This window comes from Triticum urartu, chromosome 7A (assembly GCF_056163025.1).
Source record: "Triticum urartu cultivar PI428250 chromosome 7A, HENAU_Tu73, whole genome shotgun sequence".
In the NCBI taxonomy this organism is placed as follows: domain Eukaryota; kingdom Viridiplantae; phylum Streptophyta; class Magnoliopsida; order Poales; family Poaceae; genus Triticum; species Triticum urartu.
The window spans coordinates 157,439,814-157,464,045 of NC_141879.1; the positions used below are offsets into that span (position 1 = coordinate 157,439,814).

General features: G+C 40.7%; 1 protein-coding gene across 2 annotated transcripts; it reads right to left on the minus strand.

Moving 5' to 3' along the window:
* Positions 1-7,616: 7,616 nt before the first annotated feature.
* On the minus strand, positions 7,617-11,674 carry LOC125520134 (transcription termination factor MTEF18, mitochondrial). 2 transcript variants are annotated; one of them, XM_087534863.1, is made up of 4 exons: positions 10,418-11,674; positions 8,560-8,698; positions 8,286-8,332; positions 7,617-8,155 (listed from the first exon to the last, which is right to left on the minus strand). In XM_087534863.1, the coding sequence occupies exon 1, from the start codon at positions 11,659-11,661 to the stop codon at positions 10,483-10,485; it is 1,179 nt and encodes a 392-aa protein (XP_087390989.1). In that variant the 5' UTR covers positions 11,662-11,674; the 3' UTR covers positions 7,617-8,155; positions 8,286-8,332; positions 8,560-8,698; positions 10,418-10,482. The 2 variants fall into 2 exon arrangements, with proteins under 2 accessions (XP_087390989.1, XP_087390988.1); XM_087534862.1 differs by lacking the exon at positions 8,560-8,698.
* Positions 11,675-24,232: the final 12,558 nt, after the last annotated feature.

The following is a 24,232-nucleotide window of genomic DNA, read 5'->3' on the forward strand; positions in this document are numbered from 1 at the left end:
AGCGTCGATCTAGCACTATGCATTTTCTAGGAACTTTTTGGTAACTTGTTGCCAAAGGGGGAGAAGATGTATAGATCATAGGCTTCGAGAGAGAGAGAGTGTTGTTTTTTGAACTTGTTTGGTGGTTTATTTGGTGGTTTTTCGAACTTGTTTGCTTTTGAGTGCTTGAGATACTATGTCATTGCTTGTGAGACATTGATGATCATGTGTTTGATCATAAGCTACACTTAATGCTTGCTTAATGCTATTATCTTATCTATCTTATGTGATCATTCACTATTCTTGGTGATGAGTGCATGTATTTCATTCTTATCATTTTAAACGCTCCACCAAGATGTATGTGACATGGAAGAGTAACCCATGACTCTAACTCCTTGTGCATTTGCAGTCCAAAGCAAATTTTAAATATGCACAAACTTAGGGGGAGCTCTTACTTATCACATACTTCTCAAAGCGATGATATATTTCATGCTTATTATCATTTGTCGAAGCTTTGATCTATATGTTGTCATCAATTACCAAAAAGGGGGAGATTGAAAGTGCAACTATCCCTAGGTGGTTTTGGTAATTCATAACAACATATAGCTCATTGAGCTAATGCTATTCCAAGATGATTATTTCAGGAAAGCTCAATGATTGGCATGGCATGGATGTGGAAGTGGAACCCTCAAAATGCTAAGGACAAAGGATTGGCTCAAGCTCAAAAGCTCAAGACTCTTCATTTTATATTTTAGTGATCCAAGATCACATTGAGTCTTTAGGAAAAGCCAATACTATCAAGGAGGGATGAGGTGTTGCTTAATGAGCGTCTTGCTTCATGTGCTTAGTGATATGCTCCAAAACCCTCAACTACTTTCCCATATCCACATATGACCTAAACCCTAAGCCAAACTCGGTCCTACCGATTCTTCCTATCCGGCGCCACCGAGTTTCACTTGTCATAAGCCACTGCCAAACCCTAGCAATTCGGTTCTACCGATAGGGATCTCGGTCTCACCGAGATGGGATTGCAAACTCTCTGTTTCCCTTTCGTAACTTTTCGGTCTCACCGAAAGAGCGAATCGGTCCCACCGAGATTGCAATGTAAATTCAGTGTTTCCCCTTTGTAACTTTTCGGTCTCACCGAAAGAGCAAATCGGTCCCACCGAGTTTGCCTGACCAACTCTCTGGTTAGCTAATTATCAAATTCGGTCTCACCGAGTTTGTGTAATCGGTCTCACCGAGATTACGTTATGCCCAAACCCTAACCATATCGGTCCTACCGAGTTGCATGTCAGTCCCACCGAAAATCTCTAATGGTCACTAGGTTTACATTTTCGGTCCGACCGAGTTTGTTGATTCGGTCCCACCGAGATTGGAAAACTGTGTGTAACGGTTGGATTTTGTGTGGAGGCTATATATACCCCTCCACCTCCTATTCATTCGAAGAGAGAGTCATCAGAACACATACACCATTCCAACTCATATGTTCTGAGAGAGAACCACCTACTCATGTGTTGAGACCAAGATATTCCATTCCTACCATATGAATCTTGATCTCTAGCCTCTCCAAGTTGCTTTCCACTCAAATTTTCTTTCCACAAAATCCAAATCCTATGAGAGAGAGTTGAGTGTTGGGGAGACTATCATTTGAAGCACAAGAGCAAGGAGTTCATTACCTACACACCATTTGTTACTTCTTGGAGAGTGGTGTCTCCTAGATTGGCCAGGTGTCACTTGGGAGCCTCCGACAAGATTGTGGAGTTGAACCAAGGAGTTTGTAAGGGCAAGGAGATCGCCTCGTGAAGATCTACCGCTAGTGAGGCAAGTCCTGTGTGGGCGATGGCCATGGTGGGATAGACAAGGTTGCTTCTTCATGGACCCTTTGTGGGTGGTTGCTTCTTCGTGGACCCTTCGTGGGTGGAGCCCTGTGTGGACTCGCGCAACCGTTACCCTTTGTGGGTGGAGCCCTCCGTGGACTCTCGCAACCGTTACCCTTTGTGGGTTGAAGTCTCCATCAACGTGGATGTAGGATAGCACCACCTATCCGAACCACGGGAAAAACATCCGTGTCTCCAATTGCGTTTGAATTCTCCAAACCCTTCCCTTTACATTCTTGCAAGTTGCATGCTTTACTTTTCGCTGCCAATATACTCTTTGCATGCTTGCTTGAATTGTGTGATGATTGCTTGACTTGTCCTAAAATAGCTAAAATCTGCCAAGAACTAAAATTGGGAAAAGGTTAAGTTTTTATTTGGTCAAGTAGTCTAATCATCCCCCTCTAGACATACTTTCGATCCTACAGTCCTGACCATCAACTGTAATAAGAGAGCCTCTATACTCAACTGCAACTTCAAGTTTCATCTAATTTATGTCAAATACGTACAAAAGTAAATCTCAAAAGAGCATCATATGGAGTCACATACGCTTGACATATCCTTGCATATATTCTTATGCTTCCACCTTTCGTGTTGGAGATTCCACTAAAAGTTGTTGCTAACCGGCCGATTCTGAACATTCAGATAGAAAACTGGAACCTAGAACAGAAAAATTATATATAGTACTGATACTTTTCCTAGAACCAACAACTTGATTAATGCATAGTAAACTTAAACCAGAATTAATTCCAATTGGAACACAAAAACTTGCTAAAAAATAATCGAAGCTAATGCTCAGTTCAAACTAGATATTGGACTAGGCATAAAACCACATGATTATTGCGGTCTCCTTTTTTTGCGGAGACGATTATTGCAGTCTACTGATTACCTGGAAGCAAACAAGCTTGTGTATGATGAGCTTATCATGCAGTGATAAATACATTTTGGACACCGCAAGACTTACAAATTATATCCAAACAAGCCTGGGCAAGCCAAATAATTGGCTCCCATCCAAACAGATGTACAACAAGCATTCAACGTCATTTTTTATCTAGGCAGACGTTGTCTCAAATCCAAACAAGCCCTAAGTGTTTGGTTATCAAATTGGCTTGCTAACCTCTAAAAAAGTTTCCAGCTTTTGGTAAGTTTTCACATTACCAAATGTCGGTATGCGAAAACATTAGATAGGCATTTTTTGCTAACAAACCAAGTATACACTTTATTTCATAGGAGTTTGTCCATTCGTGGAAAGGACATTTTAGTAAAAGCCTGGTTTTCATGTTATGCAAACAAACAAAATCTTGTAGGATTTTACGGTGTATGACATCGTGATCCCAAGTTTTTTCTATTCATGCATTTTCAAAATCTTGCAAATCAGAGAGGCCCGAAATTGACAATCATATTGGTTGGAAAATAAGTTTTCCATATCAATGATGTAAAGTTAAGGTGCATACAATCATACAAAAAAATGGTAAAATGTTACCTCAAAACCATATGATGACATGTTTTTTTGGAAATGGAATCCGAAAGCTATATTTGGTTGCAGTGGGAGTATATCAGTAACATGGCATGCAACTACATTACTAGGACCCCCTCTAGTTACCTAGATGATAAATAACTCACATGTAACCCGAAAGTGCTCTTCTGATCCCGAGCTCACATGCACCTGGATGAATAGTAAAATCCAAAAAATAAGTTAAAAAATTCAAAAGGTTTTGACCTTTTTGGCAAAAAAATGATGGGTCACCTGTTGCAAAATTTGGTGATGGAATGACAATCGTGGAGGTATGAGGGAAAATTGGTGCTCCAAAATGCTTCAAAAATAGTCTTTTTGGAGCATCCTTTTTTTGCCTAGACCTTCACGAATGTCGTTCCATTACGGAATTTTGCACAAATTAAAGGTGAAGCATTCATCAATGTTTATAAAAAAGCAGATTTTTTAATTTACTTACTATCTTTTGGATTTAAGTGTTCACCTGAGTGCATGTAAGCTCGGGATCAGATACTCCGTGTCCCATATAACCTCCAATTTCAAGAACTATACAAAACATATATATATTTCACCTACCACAAAGAAAGAACAGATCAATTAAAGCTAAAAAGGTCAATTTCATAGTTCAATGATGCATAGTCATTGTTAATCATACTCCTTGATGTTCGTACTGTCACACAGATAGTTGTGGTTCCGAATTAAATTAAATTTTTGGGTTGATACAATTATTCCCAGTCAACCGGCAACTCCTAGAGGTCCATTTTGTACTCCAAACACACCAATTACAACAACTACTTGCTAAGGTATGGATTGAAAATATGCACCGACCATTTCGGTCCACATAACCAGAATCCTTGTCGTAGGCATGGGCCCAACCCTGAGCTCAAGGTATGGACATGGTTAGTTGTCACTTCAAGTGTAGCATACGGTACTGCATTGTCATCCAATCAGACAAAGAGATGAGATCCTATTTAAGGAGCTATAAACATCCCTCGCAAAAAAAGGAGTTATAAACACAATGGTAGTAATAGTTAGGAAACTAAAGATAGCAAGGGGCAAGCTTAGTTTGTTACTACTAAAGATTGTTTCTTTTACTTTATGTAGAAGTAGGTATTAGTTTCTCAGGCATGAAGTCAAGTAAGTATTTCATACAAAAGAGACATCACATATTGATTTATAATAAAGCATTGAGTTAGTCCGAAGACACAAACTAAAGCATGAGAGACTCTATGAATCACGCCTCTAATTAGGTTTTGGCCTGTAGCTATCGTTGGTGAGTGTCGTATCTCTGGTCTCTACACCTTTACCAACTTCAGCATATGACAATCCTCATGCAGTTGCAGTCATATCAAAAGCATGTCAGCCTGTGACACAGATAAATTTCCACAATAAAAGGCAAAGATAGCAAATCCAAACTGACAAGAACAAACTATTCCATGTGATGGAATTGAAGGAATTTGCTTCCACATAAGACGATAAATACAAATGGAGTGGACTAGCTCCATTTCATGTCAAGAATACCCGCACAAGCCGATAAATGCACTAGAGTGGACTAGCTCCATTTCACATCAACAATACCCATCATAAAAACACATGCCCATCACAAGCCTCTCATTTCCGATTACTCTAGTGATGTGGAACAAAGAACATGGAGAATGTCCATATATGCATTCAAAAAGTAGATAAACTAGTTACATAGGCTTGAAAGGCATCAGGAATCATTTTATTTTTGGAAATTACAGACGTACAACTAGTTTGGACCCATAAAGCTGGGCAACATATCCATTCTGGTCAGCCTCACATGTCTTGCATCGGATTGATACCATGGGACTTCAGAATGCTAGCGGTGTCCATATGGCATCCACCCTTATCTTGAGAACCAACGGTTCGCCTGGATGTTGCTATCACCATGGCTACAGATGTAAGCTGCGTGTGGTGTGATTATGGTGTTGTCATTCTGGCAAATTATGGTGTTGTCATTCTGGCAACAAATCCGACTGTATCACAATTGAGATAGGATACTAGATTTTTAGCACCCGGGTGCCTAGACACCCTGTTATCTGTATCATCCGCGCAGAATATGGCACCTGGAGATCTATGCCATGCACTGTAGCGTTGAAATAAATTAGCTGGTCTAATGCTTCGTTAAGCACGAGAGGGTTCACGATATTTGAATGAATCTGGGCCTACTCTAAGCCTGTTCCTCCTGACTACCTACCCCAAAAAGGATGGATGGACATTTGTGACATGTCGGCCTGCCAGAATATACAGAGAGATATACGCGTCGGCTCCTCACTTTTCTTCTCTCTCCCTTCATAGCTTCTCCCTTCATGGAAAACAGTTCTTTTCTGTCCTCTCCCTTCCCTCTCTCACACAGCCTCTCTCTCCTTCCAATCCTCCTCTCACATGGGCTCATAAAAAAGGCTCTCTCTCCTCACCTTTCTCCTCTCTCTTCACTAAAAAAACCAGAAGAAAAGACAGATAAGAAACACATGCAATCATGCATGCGTTGGGTGAACGAGTTGACAAAACATCTCGCCTTTAAACTACTCACAGCGGGGAGTAACTTCAACCAGTAATATACATGTGTTACTAGTATATGTTAGTACCTTCATAGTGAGAGTAACATATGTGTGATATCATGCAACACTTCATTTAGTAGTTTGTAGACTCATCTTATCTTGATATGTGTGATATTACTCATAGTATGAGTAACTAGCTATATTACTCAATTCATCTCTCTTCACATTAAATCATTGCCACATAAGTAAATTTGTTGATTTGGACCTTATGTTACTTTGAATTCTCACCCACTGTGAATAGTCTTACTACAGTAACCAGACCTGACAAGCTAGTCGGGAACGGTTGCCAGACCCACTCTATCTGCTGCAGCCTAGGACTGGCCCTGTTTGACTCTGTAAATTGCCTGCTTAATTAAGTGACAACGCAAATGGCCTGCTGCTGTCTACGTCACAACACTAATCTTGGAAAACGCTGATCGCACGGGATAAGGGGGTGAGGGGACTCCCGGGTGCTTTCACACCTTTTCGATCGAGATAGCCTCAGGCTGATATACCAGAGCTAAGCAGGAGGTTTCTTGGTAGCTTTTTTAGCTCACATATTCTTGATCATCACATGTAAGAGAATATATATCCTCAACAAGAGTTTCACGTTCCGGAAAATATTAAGTTGAATAGGCAAATAAGTTTTTTTTCAAAAAGGAGGAATACCCCCCGGCCTCTGCAGCTCATGATGCACACAGCCATAATTGGCAAAGAAGGTAATTATCATGGAGTGACATATGCTCCAATATACGTATAGATGTATTCTTGTGCTCACATCTTCCATGTACAAGATTCCACTAAAAACTGTTGGTACCGACCGGGATCCTGAAACTTACTAATACAGAACTGAGAATATGACAACAACAGTGAACTATTGAGACTTTGAATAGTCCTTCATTGTAGAACCAACATCCTAAGTGATACTATAGAGAAAGATGAAACAAGAAATAACTCCAATTGAAACATAAAGTCTTGCTAAAAAACAATGGAAGTTAATCTTCAGTTTCAAACTAATATATTGAACTAGGCAGCCAACACATGATTATTATTGGAGTCTGCACACATGATTACTAGGAAGCAAACAAGCTTGTGCTTTTCGTGTAACTATAACTATATTTGTGGCTCCACAAGCCTTACAAATTCATATATGCATACACACACAAAATGTGACATATAAAATGCAGAAGTTGTAGTTAACCAGAACAAGTTACTGCACGTATTTTCTGAGACGGTACGAACAAGAATACATGTAAAAATATCTATTAATATAGGATGTGACAAGGTTTTGTTTGAAACTGACTCCACGCAGCTGATGAGGACAGTGAACTCTAAAGATTATGATCTAGCGAATTTAGGAGCTATTATCAGGAGCATAAAATTCCAAATGCATGTGGGGTTTTCGGTTAGTAGTGTTGTGTCTTGCCCTCGGGATTGTAATAGGGTGGCACATGTTTTAGCTGCATATGGAGCTAATCTGGGAGTTGATGTGTGTGAGACTTGGCTGGGCCAACTCCCAGACTTTGTACTGGATTATGTAAAGGGCGATTTGCCCTGTACTGTTATATAATGGAATGCATTTGGTGTTCCTTTCAAAAAAAAAGACCCTGCAAGCGGCTAGATGAGGGTGACTGTAGTATCCCTGTTCTCTTGATCTTTACCAGGTTCAGCACATGACAGTCAGTGTGCAACCTTATCAAATGCCTGTGAGCACATGAAAATAATTAAATAAATATGGTTCTACAATAAAGATGGAGGTAGCAAATCAATATAACTAGAAGTACTGCATGCATGTGCTGAAAATGAAGAATCCATCCACATTAGCCGATAAATGCAATGCAGTGAAGCATCTCTGTGGCAGCAATGCCCAACATATAAACATACGTACATTCGAAGCCTCTTTATATCCCAGTTAGTCTACTGATGATGAATGGAGATCGTCCAGATATGTACATAGTAGAGATCACGTTGAATGCAAATGGGACATACTTGAGAGGCATTGGGCAACCCATGTGTCAGAGTAATTAATTTGGTTCCTTTAGCCTCGTTAAGCAGAGACTGATGGACACCATATCCATGGCATCCACCCCCATCCTGAGAGCAAAAGTTTTGCCCTCTTGTTGTTATGCCCGCTACTGCATGCTGAGCTATGTTGCTTGTGGTGTGATTATGTATGTGTTGTTGTTTAGGCAACAATGACGCATGTACCCTGGTTGAGACGATCTCTATTCGGGTCAACATATTGCCTGCAGGAGGTTAGCATGATTATGAATAGTTCGGTTGGCTCAGCTATCCTGACCATCAATTGTAAGAGAATCTCCATAATCAACAGCAACTTCAACTTGGTAGCATAACTACATTAGAGACTCAACTTACATGGAAATGAGGAGGCTCAACGGCTTCAGTAATGAATGTGCTCGCACCTACACCATGCTAACATGTGGTTAAAACTTTAAACCTTAATCCAGAGTTAAGGAAATCCTGGAGTCCACTAGAGTAACTAAGCATCTATATGATTGTTTGTAGCTGCTAGCTCAACCTATAGATATTCATTGGTTTAAAGAAGACGTTTAGCAATAAGTACTTAAGATGGAATTTTGGAAATATATTTTGTAATACAAAAATACAATCAAATAATATGGCCACTCACTTGCTGTTAATTTATAGCCTGGCCTCCAGATAATCAAACTAAAGTTCAGAGTAGAGATAACCCGGTAAAAAAAGAGAGTTGATATTGTAACCTTCAGGTTTCCAGCTTCTAGAAAACCATTCCTGGAGAAGACATTCATCTGCCGCGAAATTTAGATTTTTCATGCGAATGAGCTGAAACTAGGCAAACCGCACCAGTACAATAACTAGAGGACTATCAAGCTTCAAATCATACAATGTAGTATAACCCCCCTTACACCCTTAGTTTTTCTTCTGAATATAAGGGGAGCGAATCTCAGTCTTCATTTTGCAATACTTATCAGTGCAGGGCATTGGGAATTTTCAGAGGCCTTTACAGAAAACTTAAAACTTCAGCCACTTTGCAAAACGCGATACATGGAGTTTTTCTAAACCCAAACACTGACTTCCCCCTCCATTTAGAAAAAATTAATCTGCAGGTGTACTATTTTCATATGTCACTATACAGTCTTGCATATTTTCCTGTCAAAATACTCCAAAATTATCATCATAAAAAGCAGCTTGCTACTGTTCTCAGCTCTTTCAAAGCAACAAGTGTGAAAGATTCACAGCATTTCCAGATTACTATTGTCATATGGCGAGTATATATGAGGAAAAATTGGGGTTAACAGGTTTGATCTGGATGGATAGGGTTTGCTATGGTTTTTAGTCTGGATTTGGCTAGGGCTTCTACTGGGACTTTGTCAAACTGTTTTTGGCCCAGGGAGAATAGGAGTATTAGGATTTATCTATTTATTTTGAAAATCAAAATTGCAGATACTCCATAGTATATTATACATATTGGCATATATTGTCATACCGCCATGCAACAGATACATATAGGCAGTTTGGTGGAGTATCCGAGTTTGGCATATATTGTCATATCGCCATTACAAACTCTGACCCATCTGTTTTGTTATCATGAGGTCTGCAAACCTTCTGCCATTTGAGGAGCTGATATATAACATCTTGATAGTACAAAAAGGATATTTCAGCCAAAAATAACAACCACAAATGTTGAAAATATCAGTATCTTTACGGCCAATTGTTTGTTTCAAGAAAGGAGAAAACCATACCAGAAACGAGAACTCGGTTGTCACTACTGCATAATTCATGTAAGGTATCACACACCAGGTTATGTTGGGCTTATTGGCTTGAACACTATCCAAATATAGCAAGTTCTCTCATTCTATTATTGCCCCATCAAGACAAAATTAATATCTCTTCAAAACAAGATTGCACCTCACCATTTTCAAAAATCATTCCATCGTCTTGTATAATGTTAGAATCTCTGATTGTTTGTAGTTATACTGTGTGATGTAGGCTCTAAATGATTTCAACTTGGTTTGTGGAAAGCACATAATTTTGCCAGTTCCTAAAAATTAATCTTGAACAGCTGAAGCCAATACCTCGATAACTTTTCTAAATGTTCATATGCATGTCTCTGAGAAAATCAAAATCCAAATGCAACCATTTAGAAGGGAAAAAACTTTCCATCACACGTCTGATAGAAAGAAATCGTCAGAATACTCATGCACCGTCCATACATGTTCCGTCCCACGCATGAGCTGATTCCTAGCAGTTCCCCATTTAGAATCAGATATACAGATGTAAAGTTGCATCTCAATACACAATAATTTCCCAGTGAAAGCCCAAGAAACAATAAAACCGACTGCAGATGAAGTCAAGCATGATCATTCCCAGAAATTTCATTACACGCTCTATTTCTGGCAAGATGATAATCTGTAACCATGCTTTTTAATCAGTTAATAACACTACAAAGGATCACTTACAGAAAAACTGCACAGAACTTCACCAATGAACCAAGGGGGATGACAAACCTTAACTTTTTCCATCCAACATGGCAATCCTATGGTGCTCACCCAGGACAGGCAAGGTAGATTCTCTAGTTTTCTTTTGTGTTCTCTGATAGCAACTCCATCTGTAGTTTCCCAGCACAGCTAGAAGCATAAACATCAGCAAGGCCTGGAAGACTCTCCTTGTAAGGATGCACGAACCTGCCAAGAAACTTCTTCTCGGACAGCGAGGCGGCATTGTAATCAAATCGGAGATCCAGCAATCCCTTCGTGTTCAGTAGCTTAAGCAAGCAGTACCGGGGAAACAAGCGGCGCTCAAGGCTATACTTGAGCAGCACCGGCCTTTGAGCAATGTAAGATATCTCCAGTCCAGCAACCTTTGTGAGGAAATGCACATTTTTCTGCAGCCTCTCCTCGGATATGGTCAGGATGCCCGGCATCGTCTTCACAGCTAGCAGCACATCGCCCTGCGACCAACCAAGCGTCTCGAGGACTCCGATCTTGTCGGTGAGCTTCTCCGGGCTCTGGACGGTGAAGGCCACAAGCGCGTAGAGGAACATCCGCGAGTTCTGCGACACCCCAAACTTGTCAATGTGCACCAAAGCGTCCTGAACTTTCTTGGGGGTCCTGACGAGCACCCGGGAAATGAAGGGCTCCGAGAAGACGGAGGGACTTAGCCCGCATTGCCGGAGGAGGGCCAGATTCGGCTTGGCCACCTTCTCGAGGTCGGCGGCGAGGAGGCCGGAGTTCATCTTGAGGGCCTTGAGGAGCTTCTCGTAGGAGCCGAAGACCGAGAGCCAGAAGTCGAGGTTGCCCCTGAGGGAGCTGCTGCGGAAGGAGCAGAGGGCGAGCGGGACGAGGCGCGCGACCTCGGAGCGCGAGAGGCCGAGCTCCCTCAGCTCGGTGACGCGGGGCGCCAGGGTCCTCTCCACGCTGGCGCAGAGGAACCACGGGTCGACGGCGACGATGGCGGCGATGTCGGAGCGGGGGACGCCGAGGCCGGAGAGGAAGGCGACGACCGCGTCGGGCTTGGAGGAGGACTTGAGGTGGGAGATCTTCTTCGCTGCCTTGACGGCTTGGGCGCGGGGGACGCCGCAGGTGGCGACGAGGTAGTCCTCGGCGGCGAAGGGGCTTGGTGAGGCGGATGTGGTGGCGGAGAGGTTGCGGGCCTTGCGGCGGAGGGCAAAGAGGGGAGAGACGCGGGAGGCGCGGAGACGGGGTGGTGAGTGGACAAGGAAAGAGAGGACACGCGCTCGGAGTTGGAACATGGCGTTGCGGCGGCGGCCGGCCGGCGGAAGCTTTCGCGGCGGCTGGGGGGAGATAATACAGGGCGTTTAAAATCTTCTCTTCTTTTCCGATTTTTAGAGGGAAAATATCCGAATAATCATGAGTGGACATGGTTCCATCTGAGAATGGAATCACCTCCATCCATGCGCACGTGATTCGTGTAGTATTTGTATAATCAGCCTGTATATCTATTTCTCAGCACCGCTCCAGTGTAGTATAGGCCTTCAGTGTAGTATAGGCCTAGTATTCCACGGCCAATAAGTAAGTAAGCCCCACTTCACAATAGGTAAACGTTTGTGTGCGGCGCGCCGGCCGAACTTTCGACCGGTCACGCCGCTGTACTCGTGCACATACATAATAAGCAGAGGCCCATCATACGTCACGTCCTTATCTCCACTAACTCCAGCGGACCATCACCGCTTTCCCTCGTCCACACAAAGCCTGCAGCTCGTCCTCTCCGCTCGCACATCGCCTACCCTCAGCTCTTGCTCTCCGCTCGCGCAACTCTGCCTCGTGCCATCGGATCCTAACTCCGGCGAGACCCACTACCACCTGAGAGTTCCCACTGCTGCTATTTCTCCCTCTCTGGCCAGCTTTCCCCCTTATTACTCCATAGCTACGCTGGTGTCCTTCTAGCTCCCTGACGCCCCCCTCGTCCCAGGGATGGACCACGGACGGCGGACGGTGGAGCTGCAACCGGCCACGCCGGGAGCTACAACCGACGATGGGTTGAGCTGCATCTGACGGCGCCGCGCCGACGGGCGAGCTACAACCGGCTGCTACCAGAGCATCAACCACTGGTGGCGGAGGTGCATTCGACGTTTGGACAAGCTTCATCGAGCAGGCGGAGCTGCAATCGACGCTTGGGCAAGCTGCATCGAGCAGGCGGAGCTGGAACCTGCTGGGGTCGCCCGTGTTGGAACCAGTATGGTGGCAAGCTGGAACGGGCGTCCCATTTTGCTGGAACCGGAGTAAAGTGTTCCTGGAACCTGCTGTTCGATTTGCTACAATCAAATTTATTGGAGTTTGCTGTTTGTGGTATTTTTGCTGGAACCAAAATAATTTTTTGCTGGAACCGCTTTTTTGTTTTGCTACAATCGAATTTGCTGGAGTTTTGCTATTTGTGGGATTTTGCTGGAACCAGTGTTCTTTTTGGCTGGAACCAGCCATTTTTTTGCTTCAACTGACCACCATAGTTTTTTTTGTTTTGCTAGAAGCCGGCGGTGCTAGGTGACGATGGCGGCGAGCCGGAGCCGAGGACACGAGGATGTTGCAACCATGGCGACCATGTGTTGGAACCGGCTGGTGTCAGAGCTACATCCACGGTCGTGCTGCAATCCTGGCGGTCACGAGCAGGGGACTTTGCCAGTGCTCGTCGGCCACGGCCCCGACGGTAGAGCAAAGACTACTTTTGAGATTTGGAAGCGTCGAGCCGGGGATGGCACTGGTCTCTCTTCCCTTTTCTTTTTTTTCGCTACTTTTGTTTTTTGCTGTGAGGTGGTCGAAGATACCGCATTGTATGGTTTAAAAAAGCCTAATCGTGTGGTGGCGTGTGGACCGGCTCCAATTTGGGTCGGTGCGCCGACGCCTATCATCGCCCTTCACATTAACTACACTAATCCATGATATTGATTAGAGAAGTTTGGTTCATGACTAACTTTGCCATAACTAACCTTAGGTAAAGTGTGGCTGCCATAAAAAGTGTGGCTAACAAAATAGTCACCACAAGTGTGGTAAGATTTGACAAAAAAATAAGCCTATGACTTATGAGTCATATAACTAAAAAAGTGTGGCAATAAACCAAACACATGTCTAAAATATTGTGGCATGACTAAGGTAGCGCGTGGCAACCTTAGGCTGAGAACCAAACAGCCCCAACTTTGCCACAACTAATCTTAGGCAAAGTGTGGCTGCCATAAAAAGTGTGGCTAACAAAATGGCCATCACAAGTATGACAAAATTGGGCAAAAAAATAAGTATATAACTTGTGGGCTATATAACTAAAAAAGTGTGGCAAGTCACAAATATGGCAATAAACTAAATACATGCCTGAGGTATTATAGCATGACTAAGGTTAGACGTGGCAGCCTAAGGCTGAGAACCAAACAGCCTCTAATCTCTCATTTACGTGCACCACCTCATGCATTTTCTCCCCATTCAGGGCTCTTTTGATTCAAAGGAATTGCATAGGATTTTTGGAGAATTTAAACCCTTAGAAATTTTTCCTGTGATGCTCGTTTGATTCGTAGGATTGGCATCCTTAGGAATTTTTTCATATGATCCATTTATACTACATTTTGGAGGAAAATTTCCATCCACTCAAACCTCTTTATAGAATTCCTTTGTTTTTCCTATGCTATCAAACATTCTTTCAAATCTTGATACTATGGGACATGTCATCCTATTCCTTCATTTTTCCTATTCCTTCATTTTGACAATCCTATGAATCAAAGAGGCCCTCATTGTATCCATCCCGCAGCTCGTCCCTCACTCAGCTAGTTTCTCTAGTCCATGCTCACGGAGATCTAAGAGTTCCTCTTCCCAAAAATGGAGTTGTGGAGTTGTGGAATTGTAGCTATCCTGGAGTCCATCTCTCTCTCTCTCTCTGGTAGCTGGCGGTAGACATTGCAAGCTCATGTTCTGTATTAGGATGCCAACCAACGTAGGAAAGATAACGAACATCTAACCTTCCCTCGTCGATAGAGCTTGATGTCATGGCCAGTTTTTTCCTCTCAATGTCAGGTTGAAGATGAACAATATTGGGCGACATATATGACATTTTCACCTGGCACACCTCAACCCGTATTCATTTATTAAGGGCAGGTCGTGAAGTGTTAACTACCCCCTCCGTTTCTAAATATAAGTCTTTTAAAGATTTTCACCCGCAAAAAAAGTCTTTTAGAGATTTTAACATGGACTATATATGGATATATATAGACATATTTTAGAGTGTAGATTCACACTTTGCTTCGTATGTAGTCCGCATTGAAATCTCTAAAAAAAACTTATATTTAGGAACGAAGGGAGTATATAGAAAGCATGCACCCTGTCCATAATCACACCAGCTCTCTCCACCTAGCATTGTTCAATTGACAAAGTGGGGTATTTTAGTTTCGTCACTTGTTTCAAGTATTGGTTTAGAACTGAAATCCTTACATTTATCAATTTCTTACTAAAAAAATCAATTAACACCATTCTTCGTAGTTAACTCGAACCATGAAAAAGGTAGGATTTGAATTTTAATATGTAACATTAATAAAAAAACATTTCATCTATTAATAGAAGATCATGCAAAATTCTACATAAAGGTTAAAATATTTTTAGATGGCTTATAGAGAACGATGTTTCTTTTCACCGCTTCGGTTTTGATCTCAGCTTCACAAGCATACATGTTAACCAAAAATTACAATTCCCATTTAAAAAAAATTAGAGACATCAAAATCAACTCCACATATATTTCTGATTGAACTTACGATATGAAAATATCTGTGAGCTGCATTTAATTATCTAAATATATGGGAGCAAGTTTGTCATGGTTACAGCTAAATTCGTGTGCTTAGTCGATGTTCTATGTATTAATACTATATTAATATATGTAGTAGTAATATATTAATTGGTAAATTAGGACTAATCATCATACAAGCGTGTTTAATCATTGTGCCAGTTATTAGCTCTGTAATATCTGGGGCTAATTAGCATATGAGTGTTACTCTATACACTAAACCATCTAGTTCGTTATGAATCAGTCGCTATGAGCCTAGTCATAGTGGGAGTAACTTAGCTAGTAACATAGCGCACTCCAAAAAAAATTATGCTTACGTGGCAAGTAGTTAATTAAAAGTGGTAACATAATATGTTACTATAACATAGCGGTTCTCAAGACAAGATGAGTCTACAAGTTAATAAATGAAGTCATCTATGTCACTACTAGTATGTTACTTTGCACTATGAAGGTAGTAATTTAGACTAGTGTCATATGCATGTGAAATTGCATTGGAGCTCTCTGATAACCCACAAGTATAGGGGATCACAACAGTTTTCGAGGATAGAGTATTCAACTCAAATTTATTGATTCGACACAAGGGGAGCCAAAGAATATTCTCAAGTATTAGCAGCTGAGTTATCAATTCAACCACACCTGGAAACTTAATATCTGTAGCAAGGTATTTAGTAGCAAAGTAATATGATAGTATTGGTAACGATAGCAAAAGTAACGGTAGCAAAAGTAATATTTTTGGTGTTTTGTAATGATTGTAAAAATAGCAACGGGAAAGTAAATGAGCGAAGAACAATATATGGAAAGCTCGTAGGAAATGAATCAATGATGGAGAATTATGCCGGATGCGGTTCATCATGTAACAGTTATAACCTATGGTGACACAGAACTAGCTCCAGTTCATCAATGTAATATAGGCATGTATTCCGAATATAGTCATACGTGCTTATGGAAAAGAACTTGCATGACATCTTTTGTCCTACCCTCCCGTGGTAGCGGGGTCCTATTGGAAACTAAGGGATATTAAGACCTCCTTTTAATAGAGTACCAGACCAAAGCATTAACACATAGTGAATACATGAACTCCTCAAACTACGGTCATCACCGATAAGTATCCTGATTATTTTCACTTCGGGGTTAACGGATCATAACACATAATAGGTGACTATAGACTTGCAAGATAGGATCAAGAACTCTCATATATTGATGAAAATATAATAGGTTCAGATCTGAAATCATGGCACTCGGACCCTAGTGACAAGCATTAAGCATAGCAAAGTCATAGCAATATCAATCTCAGAACATAGTGGATACTAGGGATCAAACCCTAACAAAACTAACTCGATTACATGATAAATCTCATCCAATCCATCACCGTCCAGCAAGCCTACGATGAAATTACTCACACACGGCGGTGATCATCATGAAATTGGTGATGGAGGAAGGTTGATGATGACGATGGCGATGGATTCCCCTCTCCGGAGCCCTGAACGGACTCCGGATCAGCCCTCCCGAGAGAGTTTAGGGCTTGGCGGCGGCTCCGTATCGTAAAACGCGATGAATCATTCTCTCTGGTTTTTTCTCCTCGAAAGTGAATACATGGAGTCAGGGTTGAGGTCGGTGGAGCGTCAGGGGACCCACGAGGCAGGGGGCGCGCCAAGGGGGTAGGGCGTGCCCCCCACCCTCGTGGACAGGTGGTGGCCCCATAACGTGGATCTTCCTTCCAGTATTTTTTATATATTTCAAAATAATTCTCCGTTGATTTTCAGGTCATTCCGAGAACTTTTATTTCTGCACAAAAATAATACCATGGCAATTCTGCTGAAAACAACGTCAGTCCGGGTTAGTTCCATTCAAATCATGCAAGTTAGAGTCCAAAACAAGGGCAAAAGTGTTTGGAAAAGTAGATACGACGGAGATGTATCAACTCCCCCAAGCTTAAACCTTTGCTTGTCCTCAAGCAATTCAGTTGATAAACTGGAAGTGATAAAGAAAAACTTTTACAAACTCTGTTTGCTCTTGTTGTTGTAAATATGTAAAGCCAACATTCAAGTTTTCAGTGAAGATTATGAACTAACCATATTCACAATAACATTTAGGTCTTATGTTTACTCATATCAATGGCATAATCAACTAGCGAGCAATAATAATAAATCTTGGATGACAACACTTTATCAACTGCCCCAAGCTTAAACCTTTGCTTGTCCTCAAGCAATTCAGTTGATAAACTGAAAGTGATAAAAAAAACTTTTACAAACTCTATTTGCTTTTGTTGTTGTAAATATGTAAAGCCACCATTCAAGTTTTCAACAAAGATTATGAACTAACCATATTCACAATAACATTTAGGTCTCATGTTTACTCATATCAATGGCATAATCAACTAGCGAGCAATAATAATAAATTTTGGATGACAACACTTTCTCAAAACAATCATGATATGATATAATAAGATGGTATCTCGCTAGCCCTTTCTGAGACCGCAAAATATAAATGCAGAGCACCTTTAAAGATCAAGGACTAACTAGACATTGTAATTCATCATAAAAGAGATCCAGTCAAGTCATACTCAATGTAAACTAATAGTAATGGATGCAAATGATAGTGGTGCTCTCCAACTGGTGCTTTTTAATAAGAGGATGATGAGTCAACATAAAAGTAAATAGATAGGCCCTTCGCAAAGGGAAGCAGGGATTTGTAGAGGTGCCAGAGCTCGATTTTGAAATAGATATGAATAATATTTTGAGCGGCATACTTTCATTGTCAACATAACATCTGAGAGATTGCGATATCTTCCATGCTACACACATTATAGGCGGTTCCCAAACAGAATGGTAAAGTTTATACCCCCCTCCACCAACAAGCATCAATCCATGGCTTGCTCGAAACAATGAGTGCCTCCAACTAACAACAGTCCCGGGGGAGTTTTGTTTGCAATTATTTTGATTTGATTTGCATAAATCATGGGACTGGGCATCGCGGTGACGAGTCATTTTCTCGTGAGTGAGGAGCGGAGTCCACTCCTCTTGAGAATAACCCGCCTAACATGGAAGATACGGACGGCCCTAGTTGATACATGAGCTATTCGAGCATACAAAACAGGATATTTATTTGAAGATTTAGAGTTTGGCACGTACAAATTTACTTGGAACGGCAGGTAGATACTGTATATAGGTAGGTATGGTGGACTCATATGGAATAACTTTGGGGTTTATGGACTTGGATGCACAAGCAGTATTCCCGCTTAGTACAGGTGAAGGCTAGCAAAAGACTGGGAAGCGGCCAGCTAGAGAGCGACAACAGTCATGAACATGCATTAAAATTAATCAACACCAAATGCAAGCATGAGTAGGATATAATGCACCATGAACATAAATATCGTAGAGGCTATGTTGATTTTGTTTCAACTACATGCGTGAACATGTGCCGAGTCAAGCCACTCGAATTGTTCAAAAGAGGATACCACCCTATCATACCACATCACAACCATTTTAATAGCATGTTGGCATGCAAGGTAAACCATTATAAGCTCCTAGCTAATTAAGCATGGCATAAGCAACTATAATCTCTAATTGTCATTGCAAATATGTTTATTCATAATAGGTTGAATCAGGAACAATGAACTAATTATATTTACAAAAACAAGAGAGGTCGAGTTTATACCAACTTTTCTCATCTCAATAAGTTCATCATATAATCATCATTATTGCCTTTCACTTGCACGACCGAATAGTGTGGGTAATAATAATAGTGCACGTGCATTGGACTAAGTTGGAATCTGGAAGCATTCAATTCAAGAAAGAAGACGAGGTAATATGGGCTCTTTGTTAGATCAACAATAATGCATATTAGAGCCACTTTAAAATTTTAATTATGGTCTTCTCCTCTCGACCCCCAAAGAAAAAGAAATAAAACTATTTACACGGGAAAGCTCTCAACAAGCAAAAGAAGAACGAGAACTATTTTTGGGTTTTCTTTTTAGTTACTACTACAAGCATGAAAAGTAAACTAATTAAAAGCTACAACTAATTTTTTTTGTTTTTCTTAAGGTTTATCAAACACTCAAGAAGAAAGCATAAAAAGGAAAATAAACTAGCATGGATGATACAGTGAAAAAGTATGAGCACCGACAACTAGCATGAGTGTGTGAACATAAATGTAATGTCGGTGAGAAATACGTACTCCCACAAGCTTAGGATTTTGAGCCTAAGTTGGTCTATGGCCATGGCTGGCCTGGCGGATATCCATAGTAATAGTTGGGGTCGTACTGTGAAGAAGTCTCAGATTGCCACTGGTTGGCAATCATCTCCGGATCCCACTGGTAATCAGACTGTCGTAAAGGATCAAATTGTGGTTCCGACTCTGGCTCTATAGCTGATGTAGGGTTTCGGTAGGCGTGAATGGCCTCCAACGGAACAAGGTACTTGCCTGCAGATAAACCAAACAAGGAAGAAGCAGGCAAGGTAATAGTCTCAGGGTGATTTTTACCAAATATTAATTTGTACTTAAGCACCTTTTCTCTATTCTTAATAATAAAATCATGTGCTACCATACTCTTATAATCTAGATAAACAGGAGGTAGCAATTTTTCTTCTTTCTCATAATGCCTAATAGGTATGTTAAAATGTGCAGCGAGGTGCGAGGCGAAGATGTGTCCAAGGACATGGCCCTTAGTACGGTTAAGATTTAACAACTTTGCAACAATAGCGCCCAAACTAAATGTGTCATCACGAAATAAGGCATGGCACAAAATAACAATATCAGGGGCACTCGGGTTTCCACACTTTCCGTGCCCAATTAAGCATCTACTAGCAAATATAGCAAAGTAGCATAAAACAGGAAAGTGTATGCTAGTAATTCGTGCGTCGGAAACCTTCCTCGTTTCCCCTACAACAATGGTATCAACAAACCCATCCACATCGTCACGATGTGGTTCATCTACACTACCCTCAAAAGGGATCAAACAAACCCGACAAAAATCACGAAGTGACATCTCCTTATGCTCATCATATAAATAAAATTCCACCGTAGGTAGTGAGCTCCTAGCATGGAAATGAAAGTTTTGCACAAAGATATTGGTGAGTAAGAGATATTGTTCGCGTTGGTCGTGGAGGAAGGCGGTGAGGCCTGCATTCTCAGCCAATTCATAGAAATCATCATAAATCCCGGCTGCTCTCAAGAAATCATCACAAGGCCATTCACATGGCGAACTTCTGCGGTGCGAGGGAGATTATATTTGGGCCTCTTATCCTCCTCACTTTGCTTATCCTTCGAGCTTCGGCTCGATGAGCCCCTCAAAAATCTCTTCATATTTTTCTGAAAATTTATGAAATTTTTAGTAACTTCAAAATAAAAGTGAACCAAACTCAACAAGATTGATAGCAACTACTCCTACAAGTGCCTAAAGGCAATATCATGCATCAAAACTACTTTTGACCACATAAATCTGACATGCAAGCTCAAGAAGAGGGTCACCTAAGCAGCAAAGATTTGCAATGAATAAAGCACTAGAACAAAAACTAATTGGACCATTGAAGGAGTCACATACCAAAGAACAATTCCCCAAAGCAGTTTTGTGAGAGGTGCTTTGAGCAAGGAGATCGAAAATGACAGCAATATCAGCTTGGACTCGAGTTTGAGCTGGCTAGTGATGTTTGTGGGAGGAAGAAGGAGTGTGTGGTAGCTGGAATAAGTGGAGGAGAGCCACTGTGGGCCCATGAGGCAGGGGGCGCGCCCTCCACCCTCGTGGCTAGGTGCTTGCTCCCCCTGTTGTGTTTTCAGTGCCAGATATTCTCAAATATTCTAGAAAAAATCATATTTAAATTTCATGGCATTTGGAGAACTTTTATTTTCAGGGTATTTTTTATTGCTTGGATAATTCAGAAAACAGATAGAAATTACTATTTTTTGCTTTTTTTTATATAAATAACAAAAAGTAAAAAGAGGGTACATAGAGTTGTATTTTCTAAATTCATCCATCTCATGCTCATCAAAAGGAATCCACTAACAAGGTTGATCAGGTCTTGTTAACAAACTCATTCCAAATAACATGGAACCAAAGAATTTTCGAATAACACTAGGTTACCTCAACGGGGATATGCACACCCCCAACAATAAAAATATCATATTTCTTCTTGATAGTAGGAAGAGGAAATTCAAAACCTCCAAAAATAATCGATGGGATTCTTCCAATAGAATTGATACCGTGGACTTGAGGTTGTTTTCTCGGAAAGTGTACCTTATGCTCATTACCATTAACATGAAAAGTAACATTGCCCTTGGTGCAATCAATATCAGCCCCTGCAGTATTCAAAAAGGGTCTTCCAAGAATAATAGACATACTATTGTCCTCGGGAATATCAAGAATAACAAAGTCCGTTAAAATAGTGACGTTTGCAACCACAACAGGCACATCCTCACAAATACCGACAGGTATAACAGTTGATTTGTCAGCCATTTGCAAAGATATTTCAGTAGGTGTCTACTTATTCAAATCAAGTCTACGATATAAAGAGAGAGGCATAACACTAACACCAGCTCCAAGATCACATAAAGCAGTTTTAACATAGTTTCTTTTAATGGAGCATGATATAGTTGGTACTCCGGGATCTCCTAGTTTCTTAGGTATTCCACCCTTAAAAGTATAATTAGCAAGCATGGTGGAAATTTTAGCTTCCAGTATCTTTCTTTTATTTGTAACAATTTCTTTCATACACTTAGCATAAGGATTCATTTTGAGCATATCGGTTAATCGCATACACAAAAATATAGGTCTAATCATTTCAGCAAAGCGCTCAAAATCGTCATCATCCTTTTTCTTGGATTGTTTAGGAGGAAAGGGCATGGGTTTCTGAACCCATGGTTCTCTTTCCTTACCGTGCTTCCTAGCAACAAAGTATCTCCTATCATAACGCTGATTCTTTGATTGTGGGTTATCAAGATCAATAGCAGGTTCAGTTTCTACATCATTATCATTGCTAGGTTGAGCATCAACATGAACATCATCATTAACATTGTCACTAGGTTCATGTTCATTACCAGATTGTGTTTCAGCATCAGAAATAGAAATATCATTGGGATTCTCAGGTGTGTCTACAACAGGTTCACTAGAAGCATGCAAAGTCCTATCTTTTTCTTTTTCTTTCTTTTAGAAGGATTAGGTGCATCAATATTATTTCTCTGAGAATCTTTCTCAATTCTCTTAGGATTGCCCTCAGGATACAAAGGTTCCTGAGTCATTTTACCACCTCTAGTCATAACTCTAACAACATTATAATTTTTCTTACTATTTAATTCATTGAGCAAATCATCCTGAGCTTTAAGTACTTGTTCTACTTGAGTGGTAACCATAGAAGCATGTTTACTAATAAGTTTAAGTTCACCTTTAACATTAGCCATATAATCACTCAAGTGTTCAATTATATAAGCATTGTGTTTTAATTCTCTATCAAAATAAGCATTGAAGTTTTCTTGCTTAACCATATATTTATCAAACTCATCCAAACATTGGCTAGCAAACTTAGTAGGAGGGATTTCAGCTTTATCATATCTATAGAGAGAATTTACCTTTACTACCTGTGTCGAGTTATCAAGACCATGTATTTCTTCAACAGGCGGCAAATTAAGACCATGTATTTCTTCAATAGGAGGTAAATTTTAACATCTTCAGCTTTAATACCTTTTTCCTTCATAAATTTCTTTGTCTCTTGCATATCTTTAGGACTGAGAAATAGAACACCCCTTTTCTTCGGAGTTGGCTTAGGAGTTGGTTTAGGAATTAGATCAGGAAGTGTCCAATTATTTTCATTAGTCAACATATTATTCAATAGAATTTCAGCTTCATCTGGTGTCCTTTCCCTGAAAACACAACCAACACAACTATCCAGGTGGTCTCTGGAAGCATCGGTTAGTCCATTATAAAAGATATCAAGTATTTCATTTTTCTTAAGAGGATGATCAGGCAAAGCATTAAGTAATTAGAGAAGCCCCCCCAAGCTTGTGGGAGACTCTTTTCTTCAATTTGCACAAAATTATATATTTTCCTTAAGGCAACTTGTTTCTTATGAGCGGGGAAATATTTAGCAGAGAAGTAATAAATCATATCCTCGGGACTACGCACACAACCAGGATCAAGAGAATTAAACCATATCTTAGCATCACCCTTTAATGAGAATGAAAATAATTTAAGGATATAATAGTAGCGAGTTGTCTCATCATTAGTGAACAGGGTGGCTATATCATTTAATTTAGTAAGATGTGCCACAACAGTTTCAGATTCATAGCCATAGAAAGGATCAGATTCAACCAAAGTAATTATATCGGGGTCGACAGAGAATTCATAATCCTTATCAATAACAAAGATAGGTGAAGTAGTATAAGCGGGATCATATTTCATTCTAGCATTCAATGTTTTTTGTTTCAGATTAGCTAATAATTTCTTAAGATCACTCCTATCATTGCAAGCAAGAAAGTCTCTAGCAGTTTCTTCATCCATAACATAACCCCCAGGAACAACAGGCAATTCATATCTAGGGGGAGAATCTTCATCATCATTTTCATCAATATTATCAGTTTCAATAATTTCATTCTCTCTCGCCCTAGAAAGTTGTTCATCAAGAAATTCACCAAGAGGCACAGTAGTATCAAGCACAGAAGTAGTTTCATCATAAGTATCATGCATAGCAGAAGTGGCATCATCAATAACATGCGACATATCAGAATTAATAGCAGAAGCAGATTTAGGTGTCGCAAGCTTACTCAAAACAGAAGGTGAATCAAGTGCAGAGCTAGATGGCAGTTCCTTACCTCCCCTCGTAGTTGATGGATAAATCTTGGTTCTTGGATCTTTCAAGTTCTTCATAATGATAAGCAGATATAAATCCCAAGTGACTCAAAGAATAGAGATATGCTCCCCGGCAACGGCGCCAGAAAATAGTCTTGATAACCCACAAGTATAGGGGATCGCAACAGTTTTCGAGGGTAGAGTATTCAACCCAAATTTATTGATTCAACACAAGGGGAGCCAAACAATATTCTCAAGTATTAGCAGCTGAATT